Below are 20,109 nucleotides of genomic sequence, written 5' to 3' on the forward strand. Positions count from 1 at the left end.
CTGGGGAAAGAACTGGGCCAAAGAAAGAAAGAAAGAAAAGAAAGCAAAAAAAAATAAAAACACCAAACCAAATAAAATAAAAAACCTCAGCTTCTAAGAAGAAACTTTCATAAAGCTGACTTCCAAGATGGCAAAGTTTACATTAAATAGATCATGCTGTATCTTCATCTTCCATGTTAAATAACATATTTTAAACATACACTTCCACCCTGTAAACGTGCCTGCACAAGGGGAGGACTACTCATGTATAGAAAGAGCATCCTTAAGGAGGAGGGATTAGGCCATTTATTTAAACAGGAGGGTGAGTTTATGTGAACTTCAAGTAACCATGAAACTATGGCGTAAGTGTACCAAGCAGAGCCAAGCTGATCTACGATGAGTGAAAGGGGTTATCCTGTCATCAGCTCCCAGCAACAGGCTGACGTGTCAGCAGGCTTCTCATCAGCACCAGCGACCCTTTGACTCCACAAATTCAACTTCCTGAACTTACTCAGGAAGTGAGCTATTAGAAAACTTACTCTACACCAGAGAGAGTCAACAAACACCTAACATATCACAGCCCCCTGAAACAATCTCTTTGGGATCAGACACGTTCCAGAATTAACAGACAGAAAGGAGAATGAAGCCAGACAGTGTAACAGTTTATGTCCTCATTGCTCCTAACAGCCTTTTGCAATCTGCTTCTAGAGATTACCAGCACACGAGTAGGAGCCAAGGTCACCTTTGCAGTTCTTCATCCATCACAGCAGCCTACAGCTCAGTAAGTCAGCAGACCTTCACCTCTGTGTATTACAGGTTAGGAAGACAAACAAAGTGCTTGAGCCTCTTTCCTGCTACCTCTGCTGCACTGGTAGTGACTTCAAGCAAAGAAGCACAGGTTAAGTATCTCAGTTGCCACTATTAGACCTCATCTCTGACATCTAAAACGTAACAAAATCATACGGATCTAAGCCAATATTAAAGTCTTTATAGGGGATTGAAAATCAGTTTGGCAACTCAAGTTTAATTTCCAAAGTGAAGTTCAGAACAGAACTATATTTAAACAAAGCTTAAACAATTTCTGTTCTGGCAAAAGAATTCAAAAATTCCAATATTGCTCAATATAACTGTGTAATTGTTTTCATGTTCTCTTTTCAATTTTGACATATATATAACAAATTTTAACTTCCTTACCATTTCTCCCTTCAGCTCCATAAACAGCAAAAGAATTGTGAAACAAGAGAAACAAAAACCTCCTTTTTAGAAGTGCTTGGGAAGAAGTGTTTCTTGGCACAGCAGAATGGCTAGTTGCTTTGATTCAAACGCAAGTTGTTAAAACAAGATGTTGCAAAGTGCTAAGAGAGTAGTTCAACATATTTTTTAAAGAAGTATAGACAACTGAATGAAGAAAAACAAACAAAAAATTAGCCCTGCAGTCAAATCAGAAGGTAACACCTGCAACATCATCTTGTAAACAAGAACCAAGGCTTGTCATGGACAAGTACGAGGTCACCATCATCAAAGCAGCCAACCACAGCGATGTTAGCTATACTCACAACACATCCACAGCCACCCAAGGCCATTCATGTTAAGAGACAGAGAAGGGTATGTGCTCTGCGTGTAGCCAGAATTACACTTTAATAAGCTGTTAGGAAAAAAAAAACCAGGAACAAGATGGATCAGTTATTAAACTACAATTAAAACATAAAAAAGAAAAAAATAAAAGGAAAGAAAAGGAAAAAAGGAAATAAAAACCACATGGGGTGGAACAGTAAAACTTTCAGAGCGACCTTAAAAAACAATGGTAAAGGACATTCTCAGCTGGCATAAACAAAAGATTGTCAAATAGCAGCTGGCCTATTCATGAAGATAATATTAAACTGGAAAAAGTAAAGAAATAAATTAAAATATTATCTGTCAGCACATTCATAAAGTATATAAGATTCCCAATGCACACTTATGTTGTTACTAAGGAGGAAAAAGTTAATAGTTAAACAGAAAGAAAGCATTTGTGACATTAAAAAGAAAAATAACACTCGCTTAAAAAACAGTAATCTTTTACTTCTTCAGTCAAATCTTATACTTCATTGAAGAGATTCCCTTGAAATCTGATAATTTGCTGTGAGATATTTACATATCAAGCCTTTCATCTACCCCAAAAGAAACCTCTTAAAGTTTATAAATAGCTCTCCCTATAAGGAAGAACATTTTCTTCTGCTGTAATTGCATTCCTTTGAGCAATAAAAATGTTAAACTCCTCTTACCATTCCAGTCTTTTCTCTGTTCTATTCCTGATTTTTGTCCCTTCAATACTACTGTCATAGATGGACAAGTCTCCATCTTTCATTAACTTAAAATATGTACTATCACCACACACACTTCATTCGTCCCTGCCAACTGGCTAACTTTGTGTCTTCTTGTTCTCTTATGAACATTCATATACACATTTTAGTCACAACTACCAAAGACCCTTTCAAAGCAGCAAGTTGAGGAAACAAAGACAGAAAATATAAATAATTGTGCTGACTCAGGCAGCAAGCCATGTCCTCCAATATGGTCCCTTATTCACCACATGCATCTTTCATTCAGGACTTTGTAGAACCTGTGGTTCATTCCCTAAGAGAACATGGTGTGCAGAACCAAGAGTTTTGACTGTGGTTCCTCTGCTGCTCCATAGAACTATGTCCCTAAACAAGAAATTACGACAGCCCAGAGCCTGATCTTTAACCACAAAGTACAGGGGCATGACACTTGTGTCTGCAAAGCTAAACTCTTCTTCTTTCCCAAGGTGGGGAGATGCAAGTATAATTCCCAGTGCTTTTTGGGAACAACCTGCATTTGCTTACTCCCAACACATATGCAATTAGGTATCAGTCTAAATTGGACCAAGGAGCTCACTAAAAGTTAAGCAGAATAGACAGGACCAAAGCTTGAGCCCACATCCTCTGTGCTTAGTTAAAAAAGCATGAGCACTGCATATAGCTCCAACAAAAGTCCAAAAAAGGTCTGAAAGAAACACACAATCTACAAGCACATTCCTACCCTCAAAAAGTCTACGAAAGTTCCTGCAATGTCCAAATGATCCTGTTCTCTCTACCACCACAAAAGCTAAGCCAACAGTTGCACTGTTCTATAAACATTGGAGACTGCAGGTCACCCATTCTCTCTGATGTCTTCAAAGCACTTCTCAAAACATCAACTCCAATCCCAAGACCTTCTTGCATTCATAATCATGAGCTGAAAGCCAAAAAACTACTTTTAACACTTAAGTTCCATGAAAAAGGAGCTTCCAAGAGCAGTTGTCTCAGGAGTCTGTACTGGTGAAAACTGAAGAAATAGGAACATTGAGACACATCCACACAAAAGCAATTTGCTCTCAAGAATGAGACACAGAAGCCTGGCATGGTGAAACCTGAGCATATTAGCTAAGGCAGTGCCTGTTTTGAGAACAGATGAGTTCAGTTTCCTGTTACATCAAACAGTAACTTTCATCAGTCCTACGTGTGCTCAAAAAAAAGCAAGAAGAAAAAATTTCTACTGACATCACACTTAGGGCTGGGCAGACAGTGGTGGATTAGGAAATACAGTGAGTCACCGCAAATACCGAACACATCGTGAGCATTTTCAAACTACCATGCAAAATTTCCTCTTACCAAAAAGAAAAAAATCCAGACAATACTGGTTAAGTGAACCATACTGAAGAAGAATAATAGCGCCATAGTGCCTTCACACAACAGAAGTAGTTGGGGAAAACAAAATCACTGTAAAAAGGACAGTATAAGACACCAGACCTCTGCAGGAAGAAACAAAATCAGCACAATTCAGCAATCAAGAAAGAAACATCAGCTAAAATAAGCTTATGGGTGGACAAGGGGGAAGTAATATAAAACTGAAATTACAATATAACTGAAAGACAGCCATACAAAGAAAGGACAGCCGACAGAGCTATGTTCCAAAACACAATTCACTCTAGAGAAGCTGCCAAGGTATCTGTATATGCCTGAAAGAAAACCAAAATATAAACACAAAAAAACCAGTGTAAGTAAAAGAATGAGTTATCATAAACTCAACTGCTATGTGTTAGAGGAAAAAAAAAAAATCAGTGAAATTCTGAAACACTTTATTTTTATTTATTTTTTCTTTAAGACTAAGTCAAAGACCTTTAGAAGAAAGGGAAGTAGCTTTACCCAGTTTGGAGGCAAATAAAATAAGACACTACAAAAGAAATTGAATGGAGACATAAAAACTAGGCAGTGAGGAAAACTACAAAAGAATAAAAAGAAGGCACATTTAGCCACCATAATTCAGGCTAAGCATCTTATTCTCTGAATCACAATGTTGCAGAAATACTACTAAAATATACATGACAAAGAAAGTGGCTTCTTTCCTGACAGTGTGGGAACTTCCCCACAGGGTGAAGCAAAGCAAGCAGTGTTACTAAGGTAAGCACAGCAGTGCTTGTCAGCAGCTACAAATACCTGCTATTTTGGGGATGCATGGGTCAGAAGAATGAGAGATGTGAGGTTTCTGTACAAAGTTATTATAACTTCAGATGCAAAAGTTTTCTCTAGGAATTATTTTTGGCTTGACATTAGGGGATTTCTTTTTGATGCAAGTGGAAGGAGAGAGGAAGGAAGAATGTTGAAATTATTATCAGCTGAATAAACTTCATTAAGAGAAATACAGCTCTGGTGCATGGAGTTGGCTGATAATGCAGAAACAAGGAATCAGATCCATAAGTGCTAATGAAAACATTAAAAGTTTTCAGATGGAAGGTAGATTAACTGGTCTCTGACCCTGACAATCTATTCTTTGGGTCCCAGCACCAAAGAAGGTGAGATTACTACTGCTGCTTCTACATTGAGGTTTTATTATTATTATTTTCATTATATATGAATAGTATTACTATGGCTTCTCTGATATTACTATGGCTTCTCTGAAGGCAGTGAATAATACTCAAAAGCCTTCTCTTTTAGTATTCCTGAGCCAGAACTACTTCAGAAAGTCTTCAAGTTGATATATCGACCAGAAATCTAGTCCTTTTGAGCAATAAGATTTGGCATCTCTTAATGATGTGGCATTTTATAGTTAAAAATCTCACATGGACTAAAACTTGTTATCAGTGTGTTTTCCAAAAGAATATGAAATCTGTTAAACCAATATTTTTTGTTCTTAATGCCACCTGTGACAAGATGCTTAAGAGCTGGCATTAAGAAAGCTTCCTGGGGAAAAAATTACAGTGAAAAGATATATTATAAAAAATTTTAAATAAAGGATTTCTTTGTAAGTATGTAAATTATACATTTTTTAAACTAATTCATATTCTTGCCAAGTTTTGGGGTTTTCTTAAGACATAATTAGCATACTTGAATGCTGAAATAAAGCATTCTTAGAGTGCACTAAAGATTAATGCACGACTTTCCTGTAAAAAATTACAACTTGATAACCAAATTGTCCTTCTTGCCTGCAAAAACAAACACATCATGAGCATTCTGGAATGTTCATCTGTTAGCAAAGGCATGGTGGTGAGTCTGTTACCTGCCTTTAGAAAGGCCTCATTTGAGTGTGCAACACATCATTACATTGTCTGGCATAGCAGGAGCCAAAGCCTTCAATAAACACCAGCCAGGCTGGTTCCTCCCACACCAATTATGACAGCTTGACAAGAAGTGATGAAGAAACCACAGAAATATGACACTTTCTCACAAGCTTTTAAAAGGGGGAAAAGATGGCAAGGGAAGCCCACCTGCCAGGATGAAAATCCTGTGTCCTCACCTTGAAACAAATTAGGGAAAAAAAAAAAATAAAACCTGCATAATTTAATAGCGGAGCTCAAAGCCGAGACTTGATTCCACAGAGTTGCCAGGCTCAACTGCACCGAGTTGTCACACCCCAAAGCCAAACGAGGCTGAGCCATGACAGCCTTCAGATGGCAAAGGCAGCAGCGCTGCGGGGCTGTCACTCAGCAGGTGGCACTCTTCAAACTCCGGCCGGGGAACCACGCACCAGCGCAAGCGAGCGCACACTGCCGAGCAGCCTGCAACCCCAGCAGAAACCAGCAAGGAACACTGAACTGTTCCAGTCAAAACCCACACCCATGGGGAATGCAATGGCTTCGTTTCTACAGTGTACAAAGCAACCCTTGAATATAATCTCTGAAGTTGCTAGAAATTACAATTTTTGGTGCTATATTCTGGATGGACACTGTTGTACGCTACTATAACAAAACCAGTACCTTAAGAAATTATCCCTTACATCAGCAGAACACTTGAGTGCAGCATTGTAGCTAATTATATTGAAGTAAGTCAAACTCATGACTACATTTTATCTTTTTTTAATTTAACAAAACATAGCAAAATTATTTATCTTTTATCATGGAAACTCTGTTCCGTTTTTTTAAAAAGTGTCAGCCTTCCCATTCCTGCAAAGAGTGTTACTTCATTTAAAAATAACACTTTTTTAAAAAAATTTTAAACAGATTGAAATCAATACATTTTACTTATTTGATCAAACAGTAAAAGGAAAAGCAGATTTAGTAACAATGTTCAAGTACAGGTACTTGTAATTGAAACAGCCAGCAGAGGGAGTATAAAAACAATTTTAAAACTCTCAAACAGCCTTTTTCTTTCCATATGTATTTTTACTTAGGATTTTAGCTTTCTTTTAAAATATGATAATAGTGCCAACAGTCCAAAAATTGTAATATTATAAAACAAACAAAAATCGAATGCTCAAGTATTTAACAGAATGACTTGAAACTCAAATAATTTCTAAAGTAGCATTAAAAAAAGCTGATACTAAACTCAATCTGAAATACCAATTTAAACACAAGCAAGGTCAACATCAATCAACAAGCTGCATAAGCCATTTGCAAGTTAAAAATCCACTCACAGACTCTCTTCTTAACTTTCTGAATCTAAAACTAAGTCCACAATTTCCTAATATTGAGAGTGTGTTGGTTATAATCTATTTGTATAAGAAAATGGCACAGAATATTAAAACTAAACAGAAGTTACTGTTGTACTGATCTGTACGACAGATGACATAAGAGCAAGTCAGCCAGGAATATGCCCTAAGATCATTAGTGCAAATAAGCACTCACATGACTGTTTCAAAATCAAGTCACTGTCACATACATGTCAAATAAAAACTCATCTTTACACTTCAGATTTTCACCAAGGGTGGCTTAAACATGAGCAAAAGCGAGGAGGACACGAATGGGGTAAATGAAGTTGCTGGCCTTGTGTTAGAATATTAGAGCTGCCATACTCCTCACAAAAGTGGCAAAAATAAACTGTCTCCCAACTCATCTGAACCATCCCGTTGTGCATAATCACACCTTCCACAGTCCATCTCACAGGAGGAGCAAGGTTACTGAGTTAACAGGGAAGGCATTACCTCCTCTCTCAAGGCTTATGAGACCCAAACCATCAGGCACAGGCAGCAGAGCTGAGGAGTCAAAGGGACAGAACATTAGATATTCCAAATGTAAGCTGCATGTTTTACAGACAATTTGTAAAAATTTACAGACCATTTGTAAAAATACCTGACTTGGAAAAGCAAGTCTTTCTCCACTGTTACCTGCTTGTGCTTGCATGGTTTTCATTACCTTTCCATGCCATTCCTTGTTGTCTACCCTATGTATTGTTCTGCTATCCCACTAAGTCCAGGACACATGGTGCTCCTATACATTAATGTAAAGTGTGAAACATCAGTCCTGATAGGAGTTGTTGAATGACATCACTTATCATAACTATATCCCACTTTAGGGACAATTTTGCTTTCAATTAACCTGGAGTCAGAATCCATGGGGTGAAAACCAGAGACAATTTCATTTCTTACATATTCTAAATTTTAAGCATGATCTAATTGGAAAACAAAATTGCGTCCACCTTCACACAAAGGATTCATTGCTGAAGATCAGCATTTAACTCGGAACACCCTGACTGCAAAAAAAAAACGAATATGCAGATGAGGAAAAACAAGAGTCAAGACAAGATTAACTTTTCCATTAGATCAAGTAACAGGAATAATTTTGACACTATTTAAATCCTAACTGCTATATTTTTCCTGAACAACAGATCTTGCTACATGTATTTTTTCTTAGAGTTCTGCTTAATCAGAAAGTCTTAGCATCTAGCACATGAAGGTATGGACTAAAACAGCCAGAAAAAGATAACTGTATATAACAAAAATACACAGATCATTCTCTGACAAGCAGAAAGCCTGCATGCTGTAAAGAACTCATACCTGCCAGTAGACTCATGGGACACAGATGACTGACATATGCTTAACCATGAGAGAAGACCTTGAATGTGGAAGGAAGATGGCACACTCCCCTAAAGGCAAGACATTTCCCGGAAACCTGAAATACTGGAATACCTGGCAACTCACAGTATTCTAAATGTGACAGGACTCCGGTGGAGTATTGATCCAGGATGTTCAATACTAAAAGTTTCTTAAAACACTGCATAATGCACCAAGACTTCAGACAGTTAAGAAAAACAATATACACCACACAAAGTTCATATAAGCTTCTGCAGTCCAGCGCTTCATTAGAATTTTAATAAGAAAAATTGCCAGATATGGCACGAACTGAGTATTGCAGAACCAACCTAAAATTTTAATAGTAAGAGCCTTTTAACAAAATCTTGACTGGAGAGCATGCAAGTCAAAAGAATTCAGAGGTGAAAGAAGAATACATCTCTAGCAATTGCACTGTTTTCCACCCCTGAGGATTCTGTTATGTCACTTCTAAATCTTCTATCCAGAAGGACTCATCTCAATTCTCTTCCCAACAGAATCCCTCAGACTACCTGCAAAAATATTTAGGCTCTTTTTTTTGTCTTTACAGTCAAAGAGCATATATATTTACATAGATATAATTTAGAACCTAAAATACAATTCAGGAAACAAAAGCTATGAGACACAGCACATTATCTTCGTTATTTTACATGATCTCATCCTCTTCAAAACAATGATAGCCTTCCGGCTGCACTGTAACCAGGACTGTGCACAGCACTCCAAACAGTTGGACAAGTGCTCTTTGCAGTGGCTGCACTGGAACTGAATAGTATCTTGTTTCCCTCCACTCCTTTTTTTTCTGCCTAGCTTCCTAAGGAAATCAGATTTATGCAATCACTCAGGGAGGGAGGAAAGGGTACACATACGTACATATGCACACGTGAACGTCTGTCTGTCCGTCTACCTGACCTCATGAGTACCTTTTGAGCCCACTGATCAATCACATTCAAAAGAGAAGCAGAGAATATCAGACTTTTAAGTACTTGAAAGTTTTGTGAGCACGGGCTGCAGAGTATGGAAAAGTGTTTCCACAGAGAGAGGCTGCGTGTCTTCTTAGACGTCAGTAAACTCACAGGGGAAAGAATAGTTCTGCTCCTTTCCTGCCTGCCGGAAAATCTTCAGTCAGAGGTCACAATCAGTGAAAGATGACCAAATTTCTTGTGTTCAAGAGTTCATAAAATAGCTGAAGTTGAATTCACTGCTGCTTTTAAAGCTGTTTTGAACAAAGCTGATATTTTCCACATCATCTTTTTTCTGGTCTAGCATAGGAGTGGATTGCCTTATATGATACCTATTCCCTGGTTCAGTTCCTTGCTTCCAAGACCACTTATTTTAAAACATTAGCGTTGTACCACACTCATGGCAGCATTCTACCCCTCTCAAACACAAAGAAATTAAAACTGGAAGAGTTTAGGATTCCTTTCAGGTGTCAAGGTGAAACAAGCTCTGTACCATAATCAACTATTGAATAAAGTTGTGAAAAGACAGTGCAGCAAATGTAATGATCATTTTTATTCACCACTGCTCTGGAACACAAGTACTAGCACACCTGCAGGCTCTTCTGCTCAAGACAGCTGTAAGTAATAAAACAGATAATGAGGTTTCAGTGGACATCTCTGTAGCTCTTCTCATATCCCCCCAATGAACCATACACGATTCACCTGTATCCAAAAAGCCACTTTTATCGAAGTATACTAACAGATTAAAATTCAAGTCTAGGTACACCTTAAGACATAGATCTACAAACTGTGGAGCTGTCACAAAAAGAAAATATAGCCGCAACTGAAAGAAGTCACCCTAGGCATCAAAATAACAGACAAAAAAAAAAAAAGTTATATATATGTGTGTGTGTGAACACATATAGATTATATGTATGTATTTGTGTATCAGCCCTGATACATGCTCCGCTTGTAAATTCTTTAGTTCCGTGACCACATCGTGCCCCACCGAGCACATTTCCCGGCGGGGCGCTGGAATTGAGGGCTGGCGGGGGGACAGGGACATGCGGACCCCGGGGGATTTCGGCCCGAAGCCCCGGCCCCTCCAGGGCCGCTCCAGTCCCGGGGCCACCCCAGCTCGGCAGCGCGCACCCGGCGGGGCGCGGCGTGCCGGGGAAGCGCCTCGCCGGCGGGAGGGCGAGACAGCCGAGGGGCAGCCGGGCCGCACGCCCCTGCGAACGGGGACTTTGTGCCATGCGAAGCCTCCTCCCCGCTCCCACACCCCGGGCCGCTCCCGCCGGGCTCTCCCGGCCAGCGCGGGAGGGCACTCGCCCAGCCCGCAGCGAGAGGAGGCCGAGCGGCTGCTCCGGCCCCGCTCCCGCCCGCCGGCACCGGCGACCGCCCCCCGCGTTCGGGCTCGCTGCGAGCCGGCGAGGCTTTGGGAACGGCTGGCTGCGGGGCGCCCTTTGTGGAGCGCCTCAATTCCCCCTTTATTCCGCCCTCCCCACCAGCCGGTCACTATCCCCGCTCCTGCGCCAGCCCCTCGTAGCAAGGAGCACATGTTTCCTCTCGGGCTCCTGGCCCGCCTTACAACGAGCCACGGCCAGGGAAAGGCGGCACCCGGTACCAAAGCCGAATCAGAAATATGGAATGTGAACGCGCGTGGCAGCTCTGACGGGGGATGCAGAAAGGAGCGATCCATTTCACCCTTTTCGGTCCTCCGCCGCCGTTTTTCTGTCAATTGCCGATATCATAATGCTTCCTTATTGCCAGTTCAAGTAAGTAGGGGGAACAGTCTCCATTCCCCTACGTGTCATTCCTGAACAAATTAAGCATGTACCAGGCAAAAGGCTGACATACATATACGTAGAGTTGTGTGATCCCGGAACGATGCCGAAATCTTCGAGGCGTTAACAGCCAGCTCCCACAAAGAGCACTCAATTACATCGAGCATCCCCTTTGTCCGTGCATCCTCAATACACACCCGGCCGCTCCTCCATGCGTCCACACACGCCCCACGTATACGGCCCCTTTGTGTCCTCGCCTCCCCCCCACTCACAAAGAAATGCCCTTTCCACAAGGCATGCACCCAGCCTCGGACACAGCCCTTCGCCTTCCCCCGAGACACGCGCGACCCGCTGCAGGGCACAGCACTCCGGTACCTACTTGTATTCAAGAAACAGTCCGTAAATCTCCTAAAGCAGCTTGCAGAATTAGATCCATCTTCCATGTCTGGCCCTGGGAGCAGGGGAGACGAGAAGGAGAAGAAGGCGCCTCTCTGCCGCTGCTGCCGCCTAGGAGTCCTGCTCCCGCCGGGGCCGTCGCCTCCTCGGATCCCGTCGCCGCGGGCTGCTGCTGCTGCTGCAGCACCGAGGGAATTGCAGGACCACGGGCGAGAGGCGGCTGGGGAGAGGAGGAGCCGGGAGTGGTGCTGCCGGGGGCCGCTGGCTGCGGAACGGAGCAGCAAGCCCTGGATGGAGGAAGAACAGAAGAGCCTCCTCCTGCCGCTGCCGCCTGGATGGGCGATCAAGTGAGCTGCTGCTGCTGCTGCTCCGCCAACATCTCTTCCTCCTCCTCCTCCACCTCCTCCTCCTGCCGCTCTCGCTGCCTCTCCTCCTCCTTCCCTCCCTTGGAGACTTGTGAGGTTAAAGGAAAATGAGGAGGGGAAACGAGGAGGCGGCGGCAAGAAATAAAAAGAAGATGGAGAAGCGGAGGAGAAGGAGGGGATTGGAACGAGGAAAGGAGCCGCTGCCGCTCTAGAGACGATGCTGGCGGAGACGGCGGAGGAGGCTGTGCCTGTAGCGCGGCTCCTGCTGCTGCTGGTGGTTGTTAGGAGGAGAGAGAGGGAGCTGCAGGCAGGCGAGTCGCCTCCAGGAGCGGGGGGAGGAGGAGGAGACCCGCCGCTGCCTCCACCTCCACCGCTCTGGCCATGGGAGTGGAGCGGGCGGCTGCCGGAGCCGGGCTTTTCCCCGGGTGCTGCAGCCAGGGGGGCCGAGGGGCGGGATAAGATCCGCTTCTCCGGGTTGGACATGCTTCCGCTCTTCCCTCCCTTTCGCGATAGTTTAAGGCAGGACGTCTAGCAGAGATACCGGAGTGAAGCGAAAGGGGAAGCCGAAAAGGACGGAGCCAAACGAGAGGCAACCGCGGATCGGTCCTGCGTTCCCTCCGGCAACTCCCGGGCAGTATTTCCTCCGCACCCCGGCTCCCCGCCCTCATAAAATCCTCACATTTCCGTTCCCCCTTTAGGCCAGAGGGGACAGGGCGCTACTGACCGCCAAGCGGTTTCAATCCCCTTTAAAGTCCGCTTTCCCCCATGCTCCCACCTCGCATTCAAAGCAAGAAAACGGCAACAATCTGTATTTTCTTCGAGGGAGGCAAATATTGCCCCGTATGTGCGCGCTCGCCTGCAAAGAGGCAGATACAGTCACTGCAGTGCCGCTTCCAGCAGCAGTCCCGGCCGCCAGAAAACGCCCACTGGCGGAGCCAGCGCTTCCCAGGCTCCCTCCCTCCCTTCCTCTCACTGCTAGGCGCGCACACGGCAGCTACGGCACAGCGGTTACCTAAAGGGAAAGCGGGCAGAAACAAGAGGAAAAGATCCTCCCTATGCGGTGTCATTGTTTTAAACATATATTTCCAGCTGCCGAGATCAAAAGGCGCCCTGCTGTGCCTGGGCTGGAGAAGCCAGAGAGCTGCCCCGCCGTTTCTGTGGGGTATCCAACACCATTTCTTCGCGAAGATGCTCCCCGACGCTCAGCATCACACGTGTTTGCTCTGGCTCCCCCCTGCCTTTCCCACCACTTGGCACACTGACAGCCACCCACCGCTCACCCCCAGCCCTTCGGCTCCCCGGAGGCTGCCTCAGACCCTGCTCTTCAGGTGCACTGTGGCCCCGGGGCTGCCACCGGCCTTGCTCTGCCAGCACAGGCACCGCCGCTCGCCAGTGGAGCCTGTCGCCTGGCCAGCCGCCACCTCGCCCCCGCGCTGGGCTCCCCTGACATTCGGGGTCCCTCCCCGGTGCCTCACCCCGGCCGCAGCCCGCCCGTCCGGGCGCCTCGGCGGTACGCCCTACCGCGGCCCTCGGCGGGGCAGCCACCGGCAGATCGCCCGGCCAAGGGAAGCCCAAAGCCCGGCTGGATTGGACCGGGGCCGATGACCGGGCTTAAAGCCCCCGCCGCTCGTATTTCGTTTTCGTCCTAAATTCTCTCTACCCTGGTCATTAGCTGCCGAGAGGCGGGAGGAGAGGTCCGAGCCCACCGGGGTTCATCTCCAGCAGCAGGAAAGGGTGGCCAGCATCACTAATTGGTTATGGGGCCCCCCTCAGCCCGCCCGGGCGCTCCCGTCGGGCCGAACCGAGCGGGACTGCGGCGGTCGTAAAGCGGATGCTCCGCTCCGCCCGTGGGCACGACCGGAGCCCCAGGGCTGCGGGCAGCCCGCCGCCGAGCTCCCCTCCCGGGACAGCCGCGCCCCAGCGCTGTCAGCGCCGGAACCGGTCACCATCGTTCATCACCCGAGCAGCCAGGGCAACCCTCGGCGCCCCTGCCCTCACCCCGAAGCGGTGGCGCTCTCTGGGCGGGGGTTGCGATGCCCGACCGTCGCCTCCCCTCGCCCCGCCGCAGCTGTCGGGCAGCGGGGCGTCCCCCGTCCTCGGGGGGGGCGCGGGGGCTCAGCGCGGGCTGCCCGGCCGCCAGGCAGGAGCTCCCTCGGGGCACCCCCGGCGCCGACCGCCAGCGGGGGCAGCTCTGGGGCCCCGCTGCGAGGGACCGGTGCGCGGCGCGGTGCCACCGCCGCGGCACGACAGCGCGCCCGGGGCTCCTGCCCCGCAGCTACCGGCACAGGGCGGAGGGAACCGCTCTCCCCAGGCGCACCACGCATCCCCTCGGCGCTGCCCCCCGCCAGCGGGCAGAGAAGCGGCCGCCGCGCTGGTGCCCACCCAGGCGGGACCGCCGCCGTACCGCCGGCAGCAGATTTTGTTGAGGCGCGGCGGGGTCCCCGCGCAGCCGGGGCGGGCGCTGCCCCGCGGCGGGGACGGAGCGGGCACCGCCGCAACCGTTGCGGATTTTGGCGGAAAAGATGTTGGTGTTGCCGCTGCCAGCAGGGCACCCGAAATGCGGGAGATTCTGTTTTGCTCCTCTACCTTCCCGCAGATCTGACCTCCGCGCCGTCCGCCGCCACTCCAGGTGCTGCATTACCGCGTCCAGGTGCCGGCGGGAATCCTCATCCAACTACCGCAGTCTTCCTATTTCTGTTCAAAATTAGGCTCGCTGTTTCGAATTTCGACTCCTGCTTTGAAAACAGTGTAAACCTACGCTTTTAGGTTTTATTTTAAATCGTTCAAGTGTTTTATATTTATCATTTCAGGACTTCTTTTAATGCTGGAAAACACACCAACTCCTCTTAAAGCTTGAGTATCAATCTGTGACGCTGAAAAAGATATTCTTCTGAAAATAGCAACGCTCTCAAATTAAAGTGCATTTCCAGCCAGCTGAATGTTCAGTAGCAGTGAGAAACAATCCAGAGAGTTTGAAAAGGGTTTAGAATGCAAAAAACAGATTAGAGACTCTGATTAAACAAACAAAAAATCTACGAAACAAAACAAGAAGACTCAGGTTTTGCTAAACTGTTTACATCTGCATGGTTCTTAAAACCTGTTGCCTAAAAATCTCGAACTAAAATGCAGAAAACCGAATCTACTTTTGTGATCCACTTTCTCTTAGTACATTTGCGTTTACCAAAACAGTTTAATAACTATTTTACATGCCTATTTGTGTGAGATGCTTTTATTTCCTTAAGTCAAACCATTACATAGAGAGCTTTTCCCTGAAAACTGCTGCACAAGGAACAGAGATTCAGTGAATATCTAAATTCCTCGAGAGAAAGTTTTGTTAATGGAAACAAAATTTCAGTGCATTGTGTTTTGTTATTGCAGCGTGTTTGTTTAGCAATTAACAATTTCTTATTAGAAAAACTCTTATTCTAAAATGTTTAAAGTGAAAGAGCTAATTAGATTGAAATTACTGACAAAAAGCAAGAGCCAGTCACCCGAAAAAATTAAAGAAGGTGTTTAGATAGATTAGTCCCAAATTGTTCTGTCAATATCAAGAGTAAATTATTGAAACTTTACATCGTCAATTTATAAATGCCGAAATCTTGTTTAACTATGCTAAATAACTCAATTGTTGTTTATCCAAACTGCAGTTGTTCAAAAGCACTGCCTCAGACTGGGTTTTATACAAGGCATGTCAATTGTGCATGTATAAATATGTATCTGTATGTTCATCAAACAGGAAAATACATTTTGATTTGTAAGAAATTATCAGATATTCTAGAAAAGCAGCTTTCAGGTTAAGGGTTATTTACAAACTATTCATCTGATTACTGTTCATTAGCCATTGGCAATTCATACCTGGTTGGTCACCTGCTTCTTGGCTGGGCAAGCAAAAGCAATCACAAAGAAAAGTTAGATGACAGTGAAAATTAATTTTCAATCTCTCTACGTTTATATTTGCAAATTATACAGACTTGCAGACAAGTTAAATATGCTTCATGACCATCTCAATACCTGGGGGTAAATTAGTGGTGAATCACATTTGCTCATCGATGTCAATCTGGGTCTTCATTGCTCAGTCAACATCAAAATTTCCATTGCCACAGAGCAGTGATGTCACTGATCCCTCTGTGGTACTAACCATATACTCACGTCATTTACCAGAGAAGTCTCACCCACTCTGGCATGAAGCATGAGATTTGCTACATCATGCCCCCACATATCCCCTCCCCCTGAAGAAAAAGGGATTTTAAAAATGCAGAAACAACAAAATGCAAGTTAAAATACTCTGGGGCATTCCCTTGCACCATTCCCAGGTGCAAGGGCTCTGGTACAAATGCCCTGTGTCAGTGCAACCATGAGCAAAGGATTTTAGTTGTATTTACACGTATAAAGGTGATTTCACAGGAATTCAGAAGTCACAGCACACTGAAGCCATCATGAAGTCACTGAAGCCATCAGATGCATTGTACTTACAAGCATAGGCCTGGTTTGAACGCAGCAAATAAGACTGTTTGGCAATAATTTGGCAATATTAGTCAAAATACTTGAAGAAAAACATTGTGGGGGGAAAAGTAAAATCAAGTTATAACGAAGGGTTTTTTTGTATTTATTTGATATTAAAACCAAACACCTGTTCTTTCCCAATTCTGTTGGCTCCATTTTAAGAATGACTGACTCATCTTTTATCTGGTCCCACTCTTTTGCTTGGTAAATCCTCTTATCTCATCTTTATATCCTGAGTCCATTCCACAATATATGACCAATTCATTGGAAAAAAAGAAGAAATAGGACAGACTGTGGGGAAAGGGAATTTATAAAAATGTAGGATGACAGCAGTAGAGGAGCTGACAGAACCAAACACCTGAATGTGGATGAGACATAAGCAGTCACAATGAAATAAAGAGAAGCCAACCTGCTGGAAAAGTGGGGCAGGGGCAACCAAAGGGTAAATGCAGCTAAAACCCAAGCTCTGAGGCTGAGTAAATACAAGTTTAAAAGTTTATGGAAAAGTCCTGAGAAAATTGATAAAAATAATTGTTTTGGTTTTTTTCCCAGGGATTTTCTGCTAAATGATTTTACTCTATTGCCAGATACTGAATTGCTATCACAAATTTGAAACCTCCAGGATAGACATTGTTCTCTAAAGTGTTTTTCTATAAACCTTTAAAATAATTTAGAGAATCTCTTACTTCATAGGAGTTTGTTCTTACAAAGGATAATTCTTAAACACCATACTCATGCAAGGAGTAAGTTTATTTAAAGGGTATGTATTAGCTGTTTTCTTTGATTCCCACAAACACTCATCCAAGTCACCTCTTTTCCATGTGAATATTAACTGCAAGTGTTGGGAACAGGCAAACGTGCTAGCAGCCATCTTGAAAATATTTTGGGGAATTACCTAGTCCAGGTAGAGAAGAAATACTGTGAGATAGGAAATGAATGGTAATTCTTTCAAAAAATTAAAAAAAAAAATTTAAGAAATCCAGGTCTGTTCAGAGAGAACCGACATCCAGAAAAATAGTAATAATAAAAAAGTAGATAAATATCTTGTTTACTTTCAGTATTTCATTCAGCTCTGCTATGTCATTTCACTTTCTGCTCAGCTTTCAACACAGCTGAAAGGTTCTGTGGCTGGAACTATATAAGATAAAAGCTTTTCTAGAAGTGTTACGCTGTGTGATGTACGATAGTGGGTACATTAATAAAGCTGTGAAGACCATGTCTTTTCCTGCCATTTTTTTTCTACTTCCTTTTAGAAACACACAAAACTATGAGAAGTTTTCAGCATTACTTTCCAGGGAAAAACTGCAATTCTTTATGGATAGAAGATACTTCGTGTGATTTTTTTAAATCACAAAATTTTCAGGTAGATATATTACTAAATATTACATTGAAAAAAATAAATTTAAAATTTAAAAAGAAAAAGCTAATGTCAATATACAGAGGGAAACATTTACAATAACTGTACCTCAGATTTGTTTCCTATAAAAGACTATGAAAGAAGCCAAACAAAACCTTATGAAGCCATCTAGCATTTTGTGCTTTCCTATGCAGGACAAGGAACAGATATTCACTGGTTTTATTTAGAGGGTTTTCAGAGAGTGAAATGACTGCTTGGGTCTAAGTTACTGTCATAAAAGTAGGGGACACTCCTCCAGAAAAAACTGTCCTTTCAAGAAGTTAAAACTCCAGTAGCAGCTCTCTTTACTGAGAGATGCTTTGTTATAAACCCAAAGCAGCATAAACACTGCAAGCTTTTTGATACAAAAGCCATCTTTTAAATCCTGTCCAGCAGAACAAGATCATGGCCTGGGACCAGGGCCTCTGAAGCAGTAATGAAACACAGACAGCAAAGGATGTAATGGTTGGCATGGTAGGCAATAGCATTGTTGTTACCTAGTACTGTTGGAAGAACCATTTTTATTGCAAGAAAAATAAACAGTGTTATCAGAATTTTTATAGTTCTACCTTTCTGTTTTCATAGTGAAATCTAGAATTCATTTATGATAGAAATTTGTTATAACTTGCTATATGTTACAGATAAGTTTATTCTGTACTCAACTGGAGCATAAAAATTCTATTCTTTACATGAACTAAAAAACAGATTTAACAAAAAATCCAAAAGGAAAGGTTAATACTGCCTTATATTGTACTCATTCACTGTGAGTTGTTTGTGCATCTTGATAGCACATACCACAGAGTATACACTGCTATTGTCACAACAGGGATGCCAGCTTTCTCCTATAACTCTCTTGCAACTCCTTTCTTCATTTTCCCAAATTTTAGGACCAATAAAAAGAAGCAGACTTTTCCCCAACATGATTTAAACAGTTCCTGAAAAGTCCTACTGGTAAATTCTTTGATGCAATTATCAATCTCATCCCTAAGTTTAAGTGTAAAACTTTTTTCTAGCCTAAACCTACAACTGGTTCCTCTTCAATATTAGCAGCAGGTACAAAAATAAAATAAAATAAAATAAAGAGACTGAATCCAACCTTTAGAATTACCTACAAACAAAGCAACTTCATGTTGAATGCAAGCCCCTGGTATGATATCTCATCATTGCTCAAGGGAAATGCTTCACCCTTTTTACTTAAATTCCTCCTTCCTTCAGTTGCACTGACTACCAAGCTACTGCCTGTGAGGAACAGGACTTTTACTCCTGCCCTTCTGTTAAAAAAATCAGACCTGAAACTGTGGCTGTTGAAATGCAGTTATTAGCTTTCAGAGTTAACACCTTGAAAAGACAAAAAGTGAGAAGAAATGCATATCTCTAGTAACCACAGATTATTTAAAGCATTTTTAGAAAGCTTGTTTTCAAAATCATGACCTGTTTTTATACAGAAACATATCTTTGCAGTCCCAAAAACTAAAAAGCTCGACTTTGAAAATGAAAGCTTGAACTCTTCAAGTTTTTTGTACAAACATAGCTGTCCCACGTGGGGTCTCAGACTGCTGTAATATGCATTCATTCAACCTCACAACTGAGCTAATAAAATTGAGAAATGTTTATTATCTAAGCAACTTTTCTCCATCCCATCTGAACCTTAGGGACCAAGAAATTCAAACCAACTTATTTCTCTACAGCAACATACATGTACACACTATGAACATGCAGCTGCTCTCTATATTCCACCATAGGACATACATTCCACTGTAGGACACACTATCTTTTTCTTGCCTGCTCTTCCCACTTCTCCCCCTATTCTCCTCCTATTTTTTCCTCTTTTTCTTTCTCCCTCTCTTTGTCTCTTCCACATAGACAATATTTCTCTAGCTCCAGAATCAATGTAACAATATAGATTTTCTTTATGCAATATTTTAACATCAGCATGTGAAACCCACCACATAGAAGGCTGGGGTATTACTGCCATAATCCCAGAACAAATACACAACCCTATACAAATTTCACATACACAACCCTAGACCATTGCAGACCAGCTTATTTGATTCAGTACAATTCTTCTCTAGAAATAAGAGAATTGTCATATACTTTTATTCACTGGATCTTATTGCTTCGTTTACTTATTCCCCATTATCTCCTTTTCAATCATCCAGCAGCTCCTGTTATTCCCACAGCTTTCTGTCCCCCATGCACAATCCATTCTTCTCTCCAGTTTACTGTTTCTCCCCATGCTGCCACATCTGCTACATCTCAGTAAACATACTTCAAGCTGGCAGCATCTCTGTTCTCTCAGCTGCAACAAGCTCTTCACCTGCTTTCCCTTTACTACTCCAAAGTCTTTCTCCAACAGAAGTACATCTTCCTTCCCTTCTTCTGTGCAGGTCTCACAAAAAACTCTGGTCCTCAAAAGAGGAGGGAGGTTCTTCCCAAGCCTT

General features: G+C 43.3%; 1 protein-coding gene across 4 annotated transcripts in view; it reads right to left on the bottom strand.

Moving 5' to 3' along the window:
- The window catches only part of PDE10A (phosphodiesterase 10A), a 352,930-nt gene that overhangs the window by 163,432 nt on the left and 169,389 nt on the right, over positions 1-20,109 (bottom strand). The window contains exon 1 of one of the 4 annotated variants that reach the window (XM_033055155.1): positions 14,356-14,422. The exons of 2 other annotated variants lie outside the window; for them this stretch is intronic. In XM_033055155.1, the coding sequence (XP_032911046.1) occupies positions 14,356-14,407 (52 nt within the window). In that variant the 5' untranslated portion in view covers positions 14,408-14,422. Of the gene's footprint in view, positions 1-11,387; positions 12,675-14,355; positions 14,423-20,109 lie in introns of those variants that run through there. One more of the 4 variants, XM_033055153.1, reaches the window with a different exon arrangement.

The sequence above is a fragment of the Catharus ustulatus genome, chromosome 3, assembly GCF_009819885.2.
Source record: "Catharus ustulatus isolate bCatUst1 chromosome 3, bCatUst1.pri.v2, whole genome shotgun sequence".
NCBI classification, from domain to species: Eukaryota; Metazoa; Chordata; class Aves; order Passeriformes; family Turdidae; genus Catharus; species Catharus ustulatus.